General features: G+C 34.6%; 1 protein-coding gene across 1 annotated transcript in view; it reads right to left on the bottom strand.

Annotated features, from left to right (window-relative positions):
* Positions 1 to 23029, bottom strand: part of Prp5 (pre-mRNA processing factor 5) — a 186667-nt gene that overhangs the window by 58433 nt on the left and 105205 nt on the right. The window contains exon 13 of the mRNA XM_089099124.1: positions 18132 to 18326. Coding sequence (XP_088955250.1) covers positions 18132 to 18326 — 195 coding nt within the window. The remainder of the gene's footprint in view (positions 1 to 18131; positions 18327 to 23029) is intronic.

Raw genomic sequence — 23029 nt, 5'->3', positions numbered from 1 at the left:
CTAGTTGCCCTCCATTTTTTTGTCACTTAAAAAAGGCGCTAGAACTTTTAATATCCGTTCCAATGAGCCCTCTTACGATATTCTAGGACCACTGGGTCAATACGATTACCCCTGGGGAAAAGAATAAAAAAAAAACAGATAAACACGCACCCGTGATCTTTCTTCTGACAAAAAATACAAAATTCCACATTTTTGTAGATAGGAGCTTGAAACCTCTACAGTGGGGTTCTCTGATACGTTGAATATGATGGTGTGAATTTCATTAATGTTCTATAACTTTTAGGGGGTCTTTCCCCCTTTTTTCGAAAATCAGTCAAATTTTCTCAGGGATTTTAATAGTCAAGGATTTTAATCAGAATTAAAATCTGATTCTTTTGATGTATCTATTGGTACCAAAATTCCGTTTTTTAGAGTTTCGGTTACCGTTGAGCTGGGTCGCCCCTTACTTACAGTTCGTTACCACGAACTGTTTGAAATAGTTGAAAGTGATTGGATAGCGACTAACGCCCATCTCACGCCCACCATTTTCCCAAACACATCGAATTAAAATTTTGAGATATCCATTTTGTTCAACGTAGTTTAAAATTCTGGAAATTTTGTCTTTTAGGATGAATTTTGTCTTTCAGAGCCCTCAGTGCAAGGGTTGTAAGTTATGCCCTGGGGGCATATAAAGTTTTTATTGAAAGCGTTGTCATAGAAACTTCAAAAGGGCTCATTCAATTGGAAATTCAAAGGGCTAGTGCCCTTTTTAATAGTCGAAAGTGATTGGAGGGCAAGTAGCCCCCCCCACGCCCATCATTCCCCCAAACACATCCAATCATAATTTTGAGATAGCCATTTTGTTCAGCGTAGTTGTTTTCCAGATATAAAATATGTTTTTGAGGAGGACACTCCCTCACAACCCTCAGGGTAAGGGTTTTAAGTTATGGCCTGGGGGCATATTAGGTTTTTTATAGAAGGCGTTGTCGTATAAACTTCAAAACAGGCTCATTCGATTGGAAATTCAAAGGACTAGTACTCTCTTTAATAGTCAAAGTGATTGGAGGGCAACTAGTCCCCCCCCACGCCCATCATTCCCCAAAACACATCCAATACAAATTTTGAGATATCCGTTTTGTTCAGCGTACTTGATTTCCAGATAGAAAACATGTTTTTGAGGAGGCAACTCCCCCGCAACCATCAGGGCAAGGGTTTTAAGTTATGCCCTGGGGGCATATAAGGTTTTTATTGAAGGCGTTGTCGTAGAAACTTCAAAACAAGCTCATTCGACTAGAAATTCAAAGGGCTAGTACCCTTTTTGATGGTCAAAAGTGATTGGAGGGCAACTAGCTCCCCCTTCCCACACCCTTCATTCCCACAGACACATCCAATCAAAATTTTGAGATAGCCATTTTGTTCAGCGTAGTTGATTTCCATATAGAAAATACTTTTTGAGAAGGACACTCCCCAACATCTCTCAGGGCAAGGGTTTTAAGTTATGTCCTGGGGGTATATAAGGTTTTAAAGAAGGCGTTGTCGTAGAAACTTCAATGAAAGCTCATTCGACTGGAAATTCAAAGGGCTAGTGTCGAAAGTGATTGGAGGGCAACTAACCCCACCCCACACCCATCATTCCACCAAACACCTCCAATAAAAGTTTTGAGATAGCTATTTTGTTCAGGGTAGTTGATTTCCACATAAAAAATATTGTTCTTAGAAGAACACTCCCCTAAAACCCTCAGGGCACGGATTATAAGTTATTCCCTGGGGGCATATAAGGTTTTTATTGAAATCTTTGTCGTAGAAACTTAAAGGGCTCATTCGATTTGATATTCAAGGGGATAGTACCCTTTTTAAGTTTTACTCAACGTAGTTGAAAGTTTTTGAAATTTGGCCTTCAAGGATGACAACCCTTCCCCCCACAGCCCTCAGGGCAAGGGTTGCAAGTTATGCCCTGGGGCATATAAAGTTTTATTGAAAGCGTTGTCGTAGATACTTCAAAAGGGCTCATTCAATTGGAAATTGATAGGGCTAGTGCCTTTTTTAATAGTTGAAAGTGATTGGATAGCGACTAACGCCCCTCTCACGTCCACCATTTTCCAAAACACATAAAATCAAAATTTTGCAGGCCAAACTATAAAGTCTTAAAAAACGAAAAGATTTAAAGCATTATTTTCTTTTTTCCTGAAAAGACTATGTCAATATAAAACGAACAGAAATTAATCTAAAAAAACTTTTTCCATAAAATAAGTATTTCAAAATAAAGTAAAGAACTCCATTAAACAAAAAAATAGCAAAAATAAAATCAAATAATCTACCAAGCGTGAAACTACCACAAATCAGCATCGATAAATAAATGACACCCAAAAAAAACAGAAATTACAATAATTAACCGAGTCAAACTCAAAACAAGCAGAAATTAACATAAGTTGGGTGCAAAACCCATATGCCTTCTCAAGATCAGAACAAAATTTGCACTTTAATGAAAAAATACAACTGAATGTGCATTTTCAATATAATATAAATATAATGATATTTTGTAATCAAAATGATAATATTATTTAATTTATTAAAGTTATAAAAATAAAAACATTTATATTTTTTCAGTAAAGTGCAAATTTTGTTCTGACATTGGGAAGGCATAGGAGTTTTGCACCAAAATTATGTTAATTTCTGCTCGTTTTGAGCTTGGCTCCCTTAATTATAGTAATTTCTGTTTGTGTTAGGATATTTTTAATTATCAATGCTGATTTGTGGTAGTTTCACGCTTGGTAGATTATTTGATTTTATTTTTGCTAATTTTTTGTTTAATGGAGTACTTTACTTTTCTTTGAAAAACTTATTTTGTGGAAAAGGTTTTTTAAACTAATATCAACAAAAGACGATATATTTTATATCATTCCATACTTCCATAGCTTAGATTTAGCTCCATCCATCTGTCAAATTATATTTATAAAATTTTGTGTACAATTTTTTGGATTGAAAATACGTTGGAATTGGTCGAAAATAGTTTAAAAAAGGATAATTTTCCTGTTTCTTAAGCGATTTTAGATCGTTCCCCAAGAACAAGTGTTCCCAGAATAATATCATAATACTGGTTCGGCAGATGGATAGATTTGAGACTAATGAATCCAGTGATATAAGTATTTTATCCTTCTGATGCATATTACAGCTGTGGGCTAGTCACAAAATTGTTTGTTTTAGAGGGAATATTCACCTTAACTGACCCAACAAAAAGTAACCTCCAAGTACTTGTCAAAAATAAATCCCCAACAAACTTGTAAGGCTTTTTTTGCTCAGACAGGAAATATTTGTACATGTGGGGACAAATACATTTCTGCATATTTCTGTTTAAATACATTTACAACCCTCCAAATTGTTTTCTCTTCCCTGCTTCAGAAAGTTCAGACGTTTTGAAACCCCATGGTGTTGTAGTTTAGCAACAAAAAGAAATTGAAAATTCGGAGCCTTTTCTGGCACTGCGATAAGGGGTCGGAGAGCAAATCCTCCTCTGAAATTTATTAAATTTCTTATAATTCCAAGGATGAAATATTAAAATCATTTTTTCTCAGTCTACTAAACAGCGTGAGCAAGGAGCAAAACCAAACTGTCCTCACTCTGAAATTAGAGCCCTTAGGAACACGTAAATACGGCTTCATGTAGAAAAGGGAAGCTGAAGCTATTCGAGAAACTTAGAACAACATATGTATTTTTCTAGATTTTAAAGCAACAACTTAGAGCTAGTGTCCTAGTTAAGCGTTTTGGAGATTCTGATAAGATCTGACATTACAAGTGAAAAAGGAGGGGCTAATTTCTTGTCATAATGATATTTACCGGAAGGAGTTACATCTAAGCCAAAAGTGGGTATTATAAAGAGGTACTGTTTTAATTGTGTATTTTGTCGGAATAGAGCCGTTCCAACTCAACCAAGTTTGGTGCGAGGTAAAAATAAATGTCATATTCGTGGCTTGTTGGGTGTTCACAGCCGATTCAATCTTTCTGGAAGGAGAAGAAAGAGGGGACATGAGTTCTTGGCTTTATGAAGTCTTCCAGAACACGTCGTTGGACCACAGCTAAATTCAATGTGAAGTAAGTACTAGCATCCTATATGTTCCGTTGGGGATTATAAGCCCGATCTAACCTATACAGAGGACAAGAAAAGCGGTCCTTAAAATTCTTGCCATTAACATATTTACAGGAAGAGGACGCTGGACCCCAACTAAACTTATAGAGATGTAAGATCCAGCATCGTATTTGTGCCCTTTAGGCGTTTGGTTGCAATCTGGCTTCTGCCAAGGGAAGCGGAAAGGGTCGCTGAATGGGCATCAACAGAATATCTACCAGAAGGGAATGTCCATATCACTATCAAATTAGACAAAATTTGGCCTCTACGGAGGAGAGATAATCTCGAAGTTCTTACAGTCGGATCAACTACACGAAGAGTTCGTCAAACTTCAACAAAATTTAAAGGAAAGTTAGAATTGATTTTTATTTTGTATCATTTCAGGGTTTCGAGCCGGTCAAACTCGGTGAAGGAAGGGCTTCATTCTTGTCATCAGAAAAGTGTTTTCAAGTACCCATCGGTACCCCTCCCCCTCAAAAGATTCAACTGTGGTACAAGGTAACCAAAACTTTAAGGAATGGATGTGCAGCCTAATTTATGGTCTGTAAACGTTTTAGGGAATGTCAAAATTGGTTATGTTACATCTAGACTTTTGACATATAATAAACCCATAAAGATAATTATACACAGTGCATTCCCAGAATTCCTTCAGATACGAAATCAGCTAGTTCAATATACTCTACTAAAACTCTCAAAAATTCTGCTCTAAGCGATCGAGTCTTTTTTTTTGGGGGGGGGGTCTGATATTTAGGCTGTATTCTACTGAAACTTCATGGGAATCCGAATAAATTTTAATGGGGATAATATTAAAATAAATTTTGCAGAAAGGGAGCTGAAGTTTAAATAAAGCCTCTTTCGCCACAAAAAGGTTTTTTTTACGGTAAAAGTAATGCATAGCCTTGTATTTAATATTTATTTTGGTCATTTTAGATTGTGGGTGGAACAGATGCGTAGTCTCCCCTCACCCTTTGTGCACCAATGAACACTGTTTCTTTTCCTTTTTTTGTAAAAAAAAACACAACAACAACAAACGAATATACAAACAAAATTGCTTTAATAAAGGAAAGACTCCGCATCAAAATCGTCGAATTAGTCTAAAAACGTCTTTTCCACAACAAATATATAACAAGGAGGGAGAGGAGAGATAGCTCTCATTTGCTGTGCGCCAAGTTTAGATCACTGAAAGAGCTTTTTTCCGTATAAAAAGAAAATTGATAAATAGGCCTAACTTGTTTTATTTATATAGATTCCAAATTAAAAAAAAAAGAGAGAACTAGAATCATGTACGTTTGTAGAGGATTTTCCTGTGTTCAGTTTGAAATTACAAAAATTTTCACCAAAAATCTTGCTTTATATTTTGTTTCTATCATTTAATTATTGAAGAAAGATAGTATTTGCCTGATAGTTCTGTATTTCGAAGCTTTACGCCCCAAAAGGCAAACCCTCCTTCAAAACCAGATCATTGTAAAAAAAAATTTTTTTTTTTGCTGTTACTGACTAAAAATAATGGGAAAACACATAGGCAGTACAACCTTCCGAAAAGCCTTTCTTTAGACTCTGTTTTATACTAAGGAGAAAACTTAGAATTTGGTCTAATGTTTCGAGAGCAAATCTCTCCTCTCCTCTCTCTCTCTCTCTCTCTCTCTCTCTCTCTCTCTCACTCTTTCTCTCTCTCTTTCTCTTTCTCTGTCTCTCTCTCTTTCTCTCTCTCTCTCTATCTTTCTATCTCTCTCTCTCTCTCTCTCTCTCTCTCTCTTTCTCTCTCTCTCTCTCTCTCTCTCTCTCTCTCTCTCTCTCTCTCTCTCTCTCTCTCTCTCTCTCTCTCTCTCTCTCTCTCTCTCTCTCTCTCTCTCTCTCTCTCTCTCTCTCTCTCTCTCTCTCTCTCTCTCTCTCTCTCTCTCTCTCTCTCTCTCTCTCTCTCTCTCTCTCTCTCTCTCTCTCTCTCTCTCTCTCTCTCTCTCTCTCTCTCTCTCTCTCTCTCTCTCTCTCTCTCTCTCTCTCTCTCTCTCTCTCTCTCTCTCTCTCTCTCTCTCTCTCTCTCTCTCTCTCTCTCTCTCTCTCTCTCTCTCTCTCTCTCTCTCTCTCTCTCTCTCTGAAACACATGGTCGATTTACTCTGAACAACATGAGAACTTCTCTGCACAAGATATTTCCATTTCTAATTCATTTTTTTCCATTCCAAATTGTTTGCACGAAGGACATTTATTGGTTTTAAACCGATAAGCTATGTCTTGTGATTCCAGCTTGTAATTGCAATAAGCGCTAAAGAGCGCCGCTAAGGCCTTAAGATCGTACGGAGGATGATTTAGAAACTTCCTAAAAAATTTTCCCCGTTTCAGTTTTTGGCGAAATTCTAAAATTTTAAACGAAAAATACCAGAAATTTTCAATTTTTAGAAGAATTCTTGATGAATATTTTGGTTCTATTGAAACAAATTTGTGGTGTAACTTTACATTTATTTTAGATTCATGTTATTGTCCTAGAAGTAACTTTCAGGTTTATTCTTAAAATTCACAACATAAAAATGTGTAAAACTAAAGTCAAGAAAACAGGTAAACAAAAATTGAGACGGGAGGATGCGGGAGGAATAAGTAGAGAGAGAAAGGGCGGAGAGACAAAGAGAAAGAGAGACAGGGAGAGAGAGAGAGAGAGAGAGAGAGAGCGTGAGAGAGAGAGAGAGAGAGAGAGAGAGAGAGAGAGAGAGAGAGAGAGAGAGAGAGAGAGACAGATCTCTCTGTATTATCCCAAAGAATCGATCAGATTTTGTAAATTTCCAGCTAACATTCAGATTTTCTCGCATACACGCCTCTTTTTCTAATAAGATAATTAACTACCTTCAGTTATCGTTCTGTTTAACACGATAGGGCATATCTGATCAAAAGCTCGGTGACCTACACAAAAAGCTTTCTGCAGATTCATTTTGTAAATTTGGCCCTGACCACGGTCTTTTACAGTTCTTTTCGTAGTTTAATTTAATTGCTAGTGTTTGTTGAGTTTTTTTTATTTTTTTTTATTATTATTATGTACTCCACTTGTACTACTTTTTGTTAGTTGTGGGTAATAAATGTTTGATTGATTGATTGATATCTCACGTTTTAAAGATTTTGCAGGAGAGAAAATAAGGTTTTGAAGCTTCTTGTACCAGCAACTTCTTTTTTATTACAGGATTTAATTGTGAAAAAAATATATAAATTTCAACTTGTACCGAAATATTGTGGATTCGTTTTGTATGTATACATCTATTGATAAAATTGTAATAACGGTACAAGTGAATGAACATCCGCTGAACAACTTTATTTTCCTAACTTGTTTTCAGAAGAAGTACCAGAGAGTCCCCTTTATATTAGGCATGACGACATCTCGGAAATACTTAAAAGAAAGTCAAAGGAAAAGACATTGATTTCGAAAAACATTTCTCGAGCATGACATAATTAAAAAAAAAAGGAAAATTCATTCATTAGTGCAAAGAAAACATAGCAAAGCGAAACTATTTTGAACATTACTCTAGAAGGTAATTGTCCATTATTCAATTTGCACATTAGGGGGGTGTGTAAAGTTTAGCGGGGCAGCATGCAAAATCAATTAACTATGATTATTCTACATATTTCAAAGTAAGAATCATTAACCTAACTTCACTTCTTGAGTGTGTTCTGAATAATGGACAAGTACCCACTATAATACCGTCAACATACGTAGTCGGCCATGTCACGCTATTTTAATCTATAGGGTTGAATTATATTCATCATTAAATTCAGCATTATTCATTATAGGTTTGCGATAATAAAATTCGTACTACTTAACACTACTTAAATTCGTACTACCGAACTACGTCCTTATAATTGCAGATCGAGTTATATCTTTCTAACTAACTACTGTTAATTGTCAAAAACATTTTTCAAGCTTGTCATTTATGTAAAACGTACTCGACTTGGTTCTGTAAAATCGTTGCAAATTAAAAGTCAGAATGCATTCGATGAAGCTAAAAAGTGGAGAAACAAGTCGTGCCATAATATAATATCAAACTTTTAATGAAAGCTCCTACTAGGAACCAGAGAAAACTTTGATAATTTAGCAATATCACAGTAGGAGAGCTAGCCAATAGTGGGAAACTAGAAAGGCAAGAGATAAAATCTGAAATTCAACCTTAACTTTCTACTAAATAGAACGGGTTGCAATTAGTACCAATGCTCTTTTGAACATATATATATCACTGTCATTTGAATTTTGGAATAAATTGGGAAAAGAATATCTCCAATATTTATCCTATTATTATATAATATGTGGTAGGGCACTATTCATTTCAGAAGTACATAATACATGACTAGTCTTTTATCCAGTTTAAGCACTAGGCTTTATGCATATATGGAACCTAAGGTGGTTGGAGCCAACGGATGGCGTTGACGGCATGATACTCTCAGGCGACTGGTTTCAAATGAGTTCGTAGCGTAGAATAAATCTTTTTTTTCAACTGATCAATCCTATGCTTTTCATTATTCAGGTGATCAGAATATGTGCGTCTACTTTTGTCAAACGTGATCCGTTAGTAGATAAAACACCTTGCCGGGTGATTAGCCAAGTAAGGCTTAGCCACTCTACAGACAAACATTAGATACAGAAGGTGAGGAGCGGCTAAAGCAACTAGTACTCATCCCCAGCAAGAATGACACAAACCCCCTAAAAGATTCTGGGTCTGATGGTTGACGGCACCTGCCACACTCACGTCCCGTAGGTAGTATTACCGCCTCCAGTGTAGCTAATCGGGAGCAGGTACAGCAGTACCATGAATAAAATGCTGTAATCCCCGTCCAAACTGGAAAACAGTGTACCTTACTGTGACAATATGAAGGGTTTTAAGTTATAAACCATGAAAATCGCAGCAGACCAAAAATAACAAAAACAACATTTGAGTTAGAATCTTGTCAATGACCCGTTGTTATAAAAAAAAGAAAGAAAGTTAGGCCTTCGGAATATGGCAGTTTTCCTACTATAAGCTTCAGTTTCCAGTTGTTTCTGCAACACAAATAAGACTAAATCAATGGAGGGAAAATGAAAAATCTTTTAGGTATCTTGATATTTAAGGTGTGTTTCCGCCGTCCAAACAGAAATCTTTAATGAAAATTTCTATCAACAATGGTGCTTTAGTAAATCTATAAAGAATTATTACAAGCAATTGTTGGTAAATTTCACACAAAAATAAACATAGTTGGAATTTTTAGCAAAACGAGAGAAAGATTTGGATTATGAAAATATACATCATAAATCTTTTCATCTAAAAAAAGAGAAAACGAAGAAAAAAAAAGGAAAACCAAAAAAGGATTATCCACAGCATGTGAAAAAAGAAGAAAAAAGCAAATATTTCGGCTGAGACCTCCACTCAACCATTCTTAGAGCAAAAAGAAGAATAAAACCTAGATAAAAGTCCCGGGACAAACATAAAAAGACAAATCTAAAAAAAAAACACAAAATAAGAGAGAAGCCACCCTTTCTGAAGTAATGTGAGAAGGCAACTAAATAAAAAACTTGATGTCGAATGGCAGATTTCAATTTCCTGTTGATAATTTATTTCGTAAAATGTCTTTCTGAACACCAATCTCTTTCTATGTTCAGCATTATCCGAATTGGTGACTACGTGACTACCCTAATGGGAAACATGAAACTAATTTATGTATTACATCTGCAACATATAAGCATAGAGAAAAAAAAAGACAGGCAAGCTTTTAATTTGGCACGCATCCTACAACTTTCCAATAAGAGAGTTGAAAGAGTTTACGAAAAAAAGTACCTAATTGTCTTTTCCCACTCAATTTACAAGGACTATTATCCTCGCTGGAGCAAAAGCAGAATGTAATGAATGGCGTGATTCCCACTACTTAGAGTATTTCCATTTTACTGTTTTATTGCCTTTTTTTAATATAACAAGGACCTTTTCGGTAATATAATCAAAAAGAATTATAAAAATAACAAAATAGAGAATTAAAAAAGTATATAGAATCGGTTTTTATTCCAGTATACTTTAGTTTACGAAGTCCACCAAGTTAACTGCCCTCGTTTGAAAAAAAATTACATTTTAACATAAATGCGAGTGTTTTTCAGGATCTGAGTATTTTTTGAAATTTGAAATCAATATCGGAAAAAAAAGATCATGATAGCAGTAGCATTTAGAAAGTTAAAGGGGATCAAAGAGAGGTTAATTCCACATCGAGCGCTATTTACAGTTACCAGAATGAATGGGAATACTTAACGCTGAATTCATACCAGAAATCGAACTAACATATATTAAGTTCAAATAATGATCTCTTTCGGTTCAAAAATGAGCTTTTTCGGTCGCCTTAACTCAAACACTTTATATTACTAGCCTCAAGATATCGGTCAGATTCTATTGAAAAATCCAATATGGTTTAGATTTCTTCATGGGAAGAATCATTTTGCTTTGTCTTACGGTGTACTACTGCTGAGTCAGAACTCAAAACACTTTTAGAATTGTCACACATAAGGTGTATTATGCTCACAAAGAAAATACCTGAAGATTATTGGATGTCAAAGCATGTCAGTCATTTTGTTACCAGACAGATGTCCCTTTTCGCCTTTATATTTATCCGCTTTCAGTTGCTCTTTAAAATGTCCTTTTCTTTCTCATGTTCACTTTCCATCACTACTATTAAGTATTAATTTTTCAAAGCTTTAAATCTGATTGAAAAAATACTTCGGCTTTGCATTAATAAGTTCGCGATGCCAGAGCGTGTTCTTAAAAGCTAGTGAATTGTTAATATAATTAAAGTTGGCCCATTCAATTCATCCTCCCCTGATTGGATGGCATCCCTTAGCCCGCGAAAGAGGTGAGTTGCTTTGTGTTTACAAATTTTAACTTCAGTTCATGTCAAGTTTATAGTCTGTTCAAGTTGAATCTGTGTTACAATCTGGTAATTAGAAATGAGTTGTTTTCTATATACGCCTACTGCCTATTCGTTAACCCGATATGTGATATATTATTGTATATGATATAGGACATGATATATTTGATTTAATGTGGTCTCGTTTCATTAGCCTTGCCTCATAGCCCTAAGAAGCAAAATAAAGGTCATACTGTTAGGTAAATTTTTTGTAAAATGATGAAAAGGCAAAGTTTTTCATTTGGGCGAATTTTGAAGTATTTAGGAGAGATGAAATTTATGATAAACAAAGGAATTGTGAAGTGATTTTGTTTCCATCATGGAGGCGATGTCCTATGGCGGACGGGCACCCCTGAAAAGGCTGGAAAGATGTTTGATAATGACAATTGCTTGTACAATGCCCGAAAAGTAAACCCGTTTTGTTTTTAACTGCATATATCTACAAAACTAGATCAAATAAACAGACTTGTGATATTTCCCTGTATTAGTAGAATTCTGAAAAATGAGTGCTTTAGCTCAAACTAAGCTTTGTGGAGGTTTTAATAGAACTTAAATTGTATAATAAAAGCTATAGATATAATAGCCAGTGAAAGGCAGTTGAGTCTTACAAATTAGTCTTTTATTTGCTACTGGCTAACTAAGGACTTCTCTATTCCCAAGAGAACATCCCTTTTTATGCGTCGGTTTTATGTTTTCAGTAAAGTACAAGTTTTCAGAATTCAACAAGTACAGGAAAAATCCCACTTCAGTTTACATGAGCAAGTTTTGTAGGTATATGTTGCATAAACTAAAAAGCAGTTTCCGGTTCATTGAACTAAAGAAATCTAAAACGTAAACATTTTGTTTTGAAACCTTCATAAGTAATTCAAATCAGAAATGCTCCAATTACTGTCATTCCTTTTTACGTTAAAACTCTACTTTGTGTGATTAAAGGGGGGTCTTCATAGCCAAAACTAGCTGCTTTATTTTCATTTCCTTTATCAGATTCCCTAAGGAATTAGTCTTGAGTTCAAGTCTTCAATTACGAGTTCTTTAACAAAACATGACGACGGAAAAAGAGATGGACTGATTTACTGGACTTGCGGAGCTTGCAAAAAATTCTATAACAATGAAAGCTTACTCACGAATCGAAATAGATGGGTCAACTCCACGCGTCATATCTCATTCGCTAGACCTCTCGTACCAACTAAAAGATTGAAGTTTTTTTTTTTTTTTTTTTACATGATATAAGATTGAAAACAGACCAAGATTTAGCGGAAAAAAGTATTTTAGGAAATCCTGCCACTTATACAGGTCATGAGCCTTTGTGGGATCAGCAGCTTGTACTTGTTTTCTGATTTTGTTTATGAATACATTCTATCCACATTATTTAGGAAAGTAAGTTAGTATTTAACCATGAATATATATGGTGAACGATAGTTTTTGTTTTTTTAGAATAGTGTGGTAGTGACATAGCCTCTAAAATAATTTTTAACTCAAAAATTCGTATCAGCTTAGTTTCTTTTGAGGTCTTAATTTGGCCGTTGTCCGATGTTTTAACAATAGGCCAGAACAAGTATTTTTTTTGCATATAGAAACTTTGTAATTCTGAAATAATCTTTTTCTTCATAATCCAGCCTAAATATTCACCATTTTATTTAACCGCATACCAATTGTTTGAGATCAAAATATCCCAAAAGCCATATTGTCGTTTGAATTTATAAAATCAAAAAAAAAGAACACGACATATTTTGAAATATTTTTGCGTCTTTTTTTTTAATACAGGCGACTAAGAAATAAGAACACTAATAAAGTATTAAAACCAACATCCACTTACTAAATAGGCAGTCTACCCTAAGAAGCTACGAACAGACTGAAATTGAAGAATCGCAGATCAGTTACTTTGGTGCTTTCATCAAAGTAACTCTTTATTAACTGTAGCCCAAGTGTTCTGTTGCGGCAAGTGTAGTTTAATATTGGTGGTGGTTTTTATGTAATTTTAGTTTACTTTATATTTTTAATCTTTGTTTCTTTTACGGTGAAGACGCCTCGTTTTTATACAGACGAAATATCGGTGTCGTTTTTTTTTCTCTTTTCGCTACTGGCCGAAGCCCGTTTTGTCTGTTTTCTTCATTGAGTTTTCTCTCTTTGTTTCTTTGATTGAAATTCAAAAACCCAGACTTTATGGAAATTTGACACTCACGGTAATAACTAATTGCGCTAAATTTAAAACACAGGAAATATTAATGACAAAGTGAAAAACTACTAGAAGCACTGCGTATATGTCGTACATTTCCATATGTCGTTACAAACTTACATTACATTGCATTTACCCCAATATATAATTTCACATTAATTTCTGTCTATTTTGATCAGAATTAAATAAAAAAAAACAAGTTTTTTTTACTGAAAGTAAGGAGCGACATTAAAACTTAAAACGAACAGAAATTATTCCGTATATGAAAGGGGCTGTCCCCTCCTCAACGCCTCGCTCTTTACGCTAAAGCTTTTTATTGTTTTAAAGAATAAAGCTGTAAGACAGAGTCAAACTTTAGCATAAAGAGCGAGGCGTTGAGGAGGGAACAACCCCTTTCATATACGGAATAATTTCCCATCGTTTTAATTTTTAATGTTGCTCCTTACTTTCAGTTGAAAAAAACTTGTTTTTTTATATTTAAATTCTGACCGTTTTTGAATTAATGCAGCTTTGATTTTGGCTCACCGTACATGAATAATTAAAACGAAATTCGCATATTAATTTTCCTTTTTTTGGCTAAATGGCTTTCTAGAAATTTTGTTCAGACGTAACTTACGAATTAACTTACGTAACGAATGTCTAAATTCGTATGTTTTTATTATGTATATTAGGGAGTCCCCCCCCCCCTAATCAATACCTCACTCTTTACGCTAAAGTTCGAATTTTTTTCGAATCACAAACCCCGGAATCACAAAGGCCGGTTAATTAGAATATATAGCTCTTTTGAAAGTACTAAAAAAAACTTTAGCGTAAAGAGCGAGGTATTGACTAGGGGGAGAACCCCCTCATATATGTAAACAATTCTGTTTGTTTTAAATTTTAATGTTGCTCCTTACTTTCAGTTGAAAAAAACTTGTTTTTTATTTAATTTCTGATCGTTGTTTAAATAATGCTGGGAAATCCGGCACCCCCTTCATAGTAATGCCCCTTCCCCCGAAGAAACATCCTCCATGGAAAGATTCTCCCCCGGAACCCCTACACCAACCCCCTCCCCCACCAGAAAAAAATTCCTCCTGAAAACGCCTGTATACTTACCAATAACCAAAACTTATATATGTAAAAAATGGACAAAGTTTATAACTTGCAGTCCTTCCCCCGGGAATTTTGGGGAATTAAAGTATTCTCAATGACATTTATATTAGATTTTTTACTATACTGAACAAAATGGCTATCTAAAAATTATGATTGAGGTACTTTGGGGAAAAAGTGAGCGTGGGAGGGGGCCAAGTTGCCCTCCAATTTTTTTGGACACTTAAAAAGGACCCTAGGACTTTTAATTTACGTTCGAATGAGCCCTCTCACGATATTCTAGGACTACTGGATCGATACGATCACCCCTAAAAAAAAAAAAAAAAAACAAAAAACAAATAAACACACATCCGTGATCTTACTTCTGGCAAAAAATACATAATTCCATATTTTTGCGGATGGGAGCTTCAAACTTCTATAGTAGGGTTCTTTGATACGCTGAATCCAATGGTGTAATTGTCACTAAGGGTCTATGACTTTCTAGGATTGTTTCCCCCTTTTTTCGAAAATACAACAAATTTTTTGATGCGCTTAACTTTTGATGAGTATAAAATTTAACTTAATGGAACTTATATTTTTGCAACTAGCGAAATAATCCCATTCTACTGATGTATCTATTGGTATTAATATTCCTTTTTTTTAGAGTTTCGGTTACTATTGAGCCGGGTCGCTCCTTACTTACAGTTCGTTACCACGAACTATTTGATTTCGGTTAAAATTATTATATGACTATTTCTGCTCGTTTCAGGTTTAAATGTCATCCTTTGCTTTTCTTCAGAAACCATTTTTAAATATGGTTCAAATTAAATTTCCGCTCTTTTTTTTAAATGCGCGTATTTGTATTATGTGTGGGAATATTGTTAGGTCATCTTTTTAAGTTGCTTTTAAAAAAAAACCGGATTGCAATTTCAATTGTACAGGGAATTCAAAAATGCAATCGAAATTTAGTAGTTTTTGTGATTTTCAGATGTTTTGCATTTTGAGAAAATAAACGCCTGAGGCCAAAGCACAGCATTATACGCCAGGGTGACTTTACTAAGTTGTAATGGGTCCAGAACTATTGGACTACAAGCTAAGTGACAACTTTGGTAAAAATCAAAGACTGTTGGCGGCTCATCGGCTTCTTTGTATTTCAAATTTGGGGTTTCTTATTTATACTGGTATACTAGCCTTCCATTTGTAACTAAAAACTCTAAAAATCCAAAAGTCTAAGTTCAGAAAAAATGAGAAATCTTAGAATTAGTATATCCTTTGTTGAAAATCAAATAAAATTCGTGAAACATATGTTTAGTGTGTTTTGGTTTCAGACTGTTATACTAAGATAATATCCTCAGAATGGTAACCAACAACTTTAAAAATCCCTAGATACCAGCTTTGGTAAAGTTAAACATTATTCGTGACTTATTTCTTTATTGTGTTTTGTCCATCTCTTGTCTACGATCATTCTAGACACCATTTTCGTAATTCTGGTAACATTCGAATTCATCTCAGCCTATCAGTCAAACTTCAATCCCATAACTCTTTCTCATGCTGCTTGGAATATTCTGACACAATCAGCAAACAAACGTTTTCGTTTGGTGGCTTCACAAAAATCGTGAAGACATTTTAATGTATGGATTATTTATTATTATTATTTTTTAATGCCCCATGCGGTTGATGTCCCTCGGTCATAGAACAACGAGGAATTATTTTAAGACAAAAATTTTTTTTTTCTAAATGGATATTTCGACTCTGCGTTTAGGAGCCGTCATCAAAAAGGCACAGATAAATATAAAATAAGACTTATAAATAAAATACTTGACCATTAAAAGTAAGACAATAATATTATTCATCATCACTTCAACGAGGTTCAACCAGGACTGAAAAACAAACACGAAACGAGACAATTAATTCAGGTAAAACAAATCAAGAGCATCTTTAAATGCAATCCTTGCTATTTTGGCAGCTAGCCCAAGAGGGCTCTTTGATACAAGTTCATTGGTATTAACTATTAGTTTTTCAATGTAATATTTTAAATGGTTTTTAATTAAATTTGTGTATAATGCGTTGATTGAATATTCTCCCAAACCCTTATTTGAAGAAGTATTATTATGTAAATTAAGTTTAATTTCTATTGCCTCTCGAATAACATTTTTAATACCCATATCGTTCTCAATGAGGGCGGTGTTTTCGAAAAGTATTGTGTGGCTAGGATTTTCAAAATATAGTTACTTAGAGCCGTACCAAAAGAACTAGAAACACAATTACAATTTACAGCCTTTGTTGTATTATCCTTATATTGCAGCAGGCGGATTTTTTCAAATTATGGTGGGTTCTACCAACATAATAATTGCCGAAGTCACATGGTATTTGGTACACCCCTCTTTGACGAGTAACTGGGTTCTCATCTTTACCAAAATTAAAGAAATTCATTATTTTTATATTAATTATAAAAACTACATACATAATTTTCTGCGTACAAACTTTTTTTAATTTCGTAGTAATTTTTGACACAGAAGAAAGGATCATTGCATTTTGAAGGTTTATTAGAAGCTTCGCAGGGCAAAGGACTCTTTATTTCAAGAGAATATCTTTCTAGCCTACGACTAATTATATTATTAACAGACGGGATGGGATTACCGTTTCCAAAAGGTCTATCTCTGATAAATTCAATTTTGATGTGACGTGAGGATCCAAGCTATGTTTAGAGGACGATCCGCGAGAGAAGTTACAACACCTCTTTTAACTTGTGGGAGGCTATTAGATTTAAAATAAAGGTATCTGTTGTTTTGAGTCAGTTTTCTGTAAATACTAAAATCTAGTTTATCACTGCCACGAATTTAAAAAAAGGTAGGAAATGAGGTTAGTAGTTGGTTTCGTATTAAACCAGGAGTTAAGCAGGGTTGCGTTATATCCCCATTTATATGGATTATTTTGATGGACTTCGTCTTGAGGAGCACAGCAAAAGCAATGTGAGAACACGGAATCAAATGAAGAAGTAATACTTTCCTAGACTTTGACTATGCTGGTGAATGAACTTTGAGAGGTTTTGCGACTTTAGGGTGCAAGAATAGGTTTGAAAATCAATGTTAAGAAGACTAAGTCGCTAAGACTAGGAATAAGTGAAGATGAAAATGCGACGTTGGGTAACGAAAAGATCGATCAAGTGGACAGCTTTACATACCTTAGTATAAGTTTGAAAAACATAAAAAAACAAATAACCGTGGATTGTCAGTAAAATATACATATACTGATATTTAATCCTTAAAGTTTCAAGAATTTTTTATTTATTAAAGTAAAAAAAGTGAAAACATTTAAAATGTATATAGTTTTCAGTAAAGTGCAAATTATGTTCTGGTATTGAGAAGGCGTGGGTTGTCAGCCCTACTCATGTTAATTTTTGCTCGTTTCGAGTATCACTCGGTTATTTACTTTAATTGCTGTTTGTTTTGGGTTTTATTTATTTATTGATTGTGATTTGTGGTAGTTTTATGATTGGAAGATTATTTGACTTTATTTCTTCTCATTTTTGGTTTAATGGAGCTGTTTACCTATCTTTAAAAAACTTGTTTTGTAGGAAAAGTTTTTTAAATTAATTCTAATCACAGACCTATGAGAGAATATGCCATTGCAACTACACAGTCATTACTGAAATTATAGCACTGACACCTTACTTATTCTTATGAGAATTAATAGCGACTACACAATAATCGGGTAATCAGACCAAATAAAATCTTTCCTACCAGCTCATCGAGCCTAGTCTGCACTTTAAAATAAAGATGATTCCGTTTGGCCAAGAGCGGAGTTGATTTTGTTTCAAAGCACACTTATGAATATGCATGAGAATAAATCACGATAAATACATTTACATTAGATGAACCTTTACTAAAACTCACCATTAGCTTGACAACTCCATTTTTGAAGTCAGTAATAGCCGAGTCTCTATCATACTGGTCAACACCACCATGTAGGGCAATACAGTCATAACCAGCCTTCATAAGGTCTTTTAATAGATCATCAGCAGCTTCTTGCTTATCAACAAATATAATTACGCTTCCTTGCTCGATGTAGAGGCCAAGAATTTCCAAAAGCTACAATGCAAACAAAATACTAAGATAAAAACCTTACATTACAAGGAAGAAAATAACGATACTTTGAGCTATCTCTGGACCTTATATATATATATATATATATATATATATATATATATATATATATATATATATATATATATATATATATATATATATATATATATATATATATATATATATATATATATATATATATATATATAGACGTTACATAAAACACGGTCTATTGATGGTGTACAAGCAACACGGAAGAGAAATCGTATTCTTGGGCTTAAGAATACTCGATTTCAAAGGCTTATTCTAATATTCACTTACGGTCTTCTGTCCCCTGAAGTTTCGTTGCCGTTTCAATTTCTGTCCACGGGCAAGCTAACTTATCTTAGCTTTCTTTATGTAACTTTTCTAACGTTAGGAGTCTAGTAATATAAGGTCTTTGATTAAAAAAAAAACTAACAGAAATTACTGAAAAAGTAGAAGTTTAACAGAGTAAGAGTTAACGTAACACTTTTTGGTACATAAAACTGTTGGTCTGGCTTAACAGTTTAAAAGAAAAGTATTAAACTGTTATGTGCAATTATTCTGCGTGCTTATTTAAGGATACACGTAAATGAAGAAAATGTAATAAAGAAATATAAATAAATGGGAATAAAAAACAAAATCTTTCAAATATGTTGATCGTAGTGTCCATATAGTCTGAGCAACATGTGAAAAAAGGAATCAACTTTTAAAAAATTGCTATACAAAGTAGCTTTTAAACGTCCGACACCACTCGAAATATATTAAGAGACGCCTGGCGCTTGCCAACTCTAGAATTAAAGCCTTGATGCCTATAAAGAGAAACAAGAATTGGTCGATACTACTGCAAATGAGACTTTTTAACATAGTGATTATCCTCATTGACATATGCACTGTTATATGCCATATAGACTGTTTGAAAGCTATAAGATCAAAAACCACATACTTGATAAAATAAAATAACTATGTAGTTCAATGTATGGAAAATTCCCGTCTTCTATTATCACCTGCATTGTTCTCTTCATAGAGCCGTCCCCCCCCCCTCGAAGAGATGGAAAGATAACTTCTCAACACCAGACCTACAGCAACTTCTCTTCTTTGCTGAAGATAGATGATCATACCGACGCCATATCGATAATATAGTGAATGAAAAGGCCCCAAAACCAACTTCGAGGATGGGTGGGACTTAAATGAAGACAAAAAATTATTTTATTGCCTCAGAAAAAAAACTAAAAAAAAAGAAAAAAGAACTGATTCTTAATCGGAGAAGCCTACCACTCAAACACTTAGTGGAAATATAATCGTATTGCCCTTGGTAAGCTTTATTCTACCTTTTCAGATCATTCTCTTCTTTATCTTTCTGGGCTTTACCCTATATTTAGAAAAAAAATATTAGTGATATTCGAGTGTCTTTTTTCGGCTTCTGTAAATTTCTTCTCTATCTTCCTCTTTGGTCTAGGAATGGAAGGACAGTAAATTAGTTCTATCTTCCGAAGATTACTGAGAAGCTGACTGGTTTACATGAAAAGCTTTCGGAAATGGTGTCGGCGTTCGTCGCCTCACGACGGTTTGATCTTGTTTTATGTAACTTTTTTTTATTAATTTCACTATTTAATGTTATTGTTGATTAATTGTTGATTTTTGTTTTTGTGTCAAATTTTTTTCCCTAAAGTGTTTATTCCATTATTTATCTTTTGATGTAAATGGGTTATAAATAAATATTGATGTTATATTATTAATTTTTTTTTAAACATCGAATTCGAGGCTGCTATAAAAAACGGCGGAGTAGCTAAACGTAAGACACCCTAAGATCACATTTGCCACTTGTATTGAGTAGTTTGCTGCTAAATATAAAATGAAAGCGGGGTTGACGGAGAGGTAGGACCAAGATATTGAACTTGCAAGACCCAAGTTTAACTGAACTTGAACTTGCAACGACTTTTGAGGCGATCGACGAGATTAGATGAGCTAAAAAGTCATCTCAAATATGTTTTATATTATTAACTTTTTGAAAACTTTTCGTTAAAGATTGCTTATACCGGTTAAATAAATACCTCACGCCTTATTTTCCTTGTAAATTAAAAAAAAATGACTTTTGTGGCTCGAAACTCTTCATGTTTGGGTCTTAGAGGGAATGAAGTTAGTTAGAACTCAAAGTAACATTCCCAGCTCCACCTCCTAGTAAGATTTTAAGCTCAAGTCTTTAAAATGATTTTTTTTTTTGTAATTTAAGTTCAGAAGTAAATACAGGTTTTACCTTTCATTCTTTTTTTATTTTTATTAATTTTTGTTAGAAAATGGAAATAGGTACCCTGCCATTATAGTTAGTTGCAGATAGAGTTTGATTAAAAATCTAAAATAACTAATTTTCTTGTAGTTATCAAGAAATCTTAGAAACTAAACAAACATTGACTTTACTGAAAAAAGAATGTTAAGAATGTTTTTTTATACATAATTTTTCAAATTTCACGCGTGAGGGGGGGGGGCCATCTCCCTCTTTTGTTCTTGGTATGACCTTGCGAGAAATCCTTACATTGTGGTCTCACAATATTACTATATCGATCCTACAAACAAGACTAATAGCAGATGCGAAATAAGTAGTAGCAATTTTAGTTTTAGTAGAGGTAGTACAAGTAGAGATTCTGGTAGTAGTTAGAGCAGTATTCTTAGTAGCGTATGGAGGCAAGGTAGCAGCAGTCATGTTGGAAATAGTTTAAAACGAAGCAACGTAGAACAATGAAGGAAAATGAGGTATATCTCGAGTAGTCTCAGGGGGGGAGGGTAATAGTATTAGAATCCATGGTAGGAGTAGCAATGGTAGCAGCAGTCACTGTGGTAGGAGTAATACCACGAGTAGAACAGTCATTGTAGTAGCATTCTGCTAGAGTTAGTTAGGATAGAAACTTGCCGGGTAGAAGCAGTTGGGACAGGAGAAGTAGTGCAGGGATGATCATGGTAGTGGTAGTGCTGGTAGGATCAACCGTGGTAGGATTTATCTTTGTAAAAGTGATCGTAGTAGGGTTTGTCGTGTGGTAGCAGTAGCAGTGGCAGTAGCGGTAAAACCCGTGGTAGGAGAAGTTGCAACAGGAGCAGAAGCAGCATAGCATTCGTAACAGGAATATCAATGAAGGAGACGTCATGGCTCGAATAAACGTGGTAAAAGTAATGGTATAGCAGAAGCAGAACTATTCTTTTTGAGGTAATATTTGTCGTGGTCGGAGTGGTCATGATATAAGTAGGCGTGGTAAGAGCAGCCAACGTGGTAATAGTAGCCATCGCAACGGCAATGGAAATAAAAGCCATGGTAGGAATAGTCGTGGTAGGGCTAGTAGTGTTACCAGCAGTAGTAGTTGCGATTGGAATAATAGTGGCAGCACCAGTAGTTCTGGTAAAACACGATCAGGACTAGACTTAGTTGTGGTAGTAGTGGCTGTGGTAAGATTAATCTTGGAAGAAGTCTCGTAAGGAACTGTCATTCATCTCAGTGCTACCGGTAGTGGAATTAGTCGTTGTGGTAGGATTGGTCGTATGGTAGGAACAGTAATGATAAATGATTCCAGTTTCAACAAGGCGCAAAATGTCTACCATTTTACAGAAGGCTATTTATGAAGCTTATGTTGAAGAGGGCTATCCGCTTAGTTTTCACACCCATGTCCCTAGGGCTACACATATTATGCAACATACAATCATACCCGTATTTTTAGATAACATAAGATATTAAAAAAAATATATAAGATATCAAAGAAATTTCAATCGGGAGCCCAGATGGGCTGAAATCACGTTTCAGAGTTGAAATAGAAAAAAAACATTAGAAGATAAATGAAAAGAACAGCGGCAGCGAAAATACAACTGACCAAAAAATTAAAAGAATGTAAAAACAATTTGGCATCAAAAACATAAAAAGGGCCATTCAAGAATTCATATAAAAGTGGCTAAACAATACAATAACACATAACAACACAGAATGAATCATCATTCATTAAAGATTAGGTCAAAGTGTCATGTGATAAAATTGGTCAAAAAAGCAAGAAAGAGGAAGGAGGGAGAAAGTCATAAATATGTCAAAATATTAAAAACAATTAAAGCTAGTAAGAATTATAGAGAGTATAAAGTTAATAAAACGCTAAAAGGGAGGAAAACGAAGAAACGGGCACAAATAACAAAAATAGGGGAACTATCAGGTTGTTGTACTATTTTTCTGGCAACGTTATAGATCACAGTTTTTTTCACATCTGGAGGTAAAACAGGGGCGAGAAAGAACAAAATATGGGCGGAGTCCGGGTGAGAAGTGTCTTTCAGGGGACAAGTTTTGAGTGCGAGGGATTAGTATGGAATTTTTCCAAAAACGAAGGAACAGCGTAACTCTTCTATACTCAGGTGTTACTAACCTATCTTTTTTATAGAAGACGAGAGTCTGGAACTTCACCTTCTTTGAAAATTACTCGAAGGGCTCTTTTTTGGATAGATTCAATTTTATTCTCCTCTTTTTAAAAGAATGCCAATGTGCCAAACTCAAAAACCCTATTCAAGATGAGGGCGGAAAAGGGGAGGTCAAATCCTTAAAGGACGGGAGGGGGGACCAAATTTTTAAAGAACTTAAGGACGGAGATAGGAGTGTAAACTTTGTATATGGCATTTTTAACATGGATATTCCACTTTGAATTAGAAGCAATCCTGACACCAAT

The sequence above is a fragment of the Artemia sp. Qi Xiang Cuo genome, chromosome 13 (assembly GCF_049724085.1).
Source record: "Artemia sp. Qi Xiang Cuo chromosome 13, ASM4972408v1, whole genome shotgun sequence".
In the NCBI taxonomy this organism is placed as follows: Eukaryota; Metazoa; Arthropoda; class Branchiopoda; order Anostraca; family Artemiidae; genus Artemia; species Artemia sp. Qi Xiang Cuo.
The sequence above is the reverse complement of the archived record's forward strand: the minus strand, read 5'-3'. Positions and strand labels throughout refer to the sequence as shown.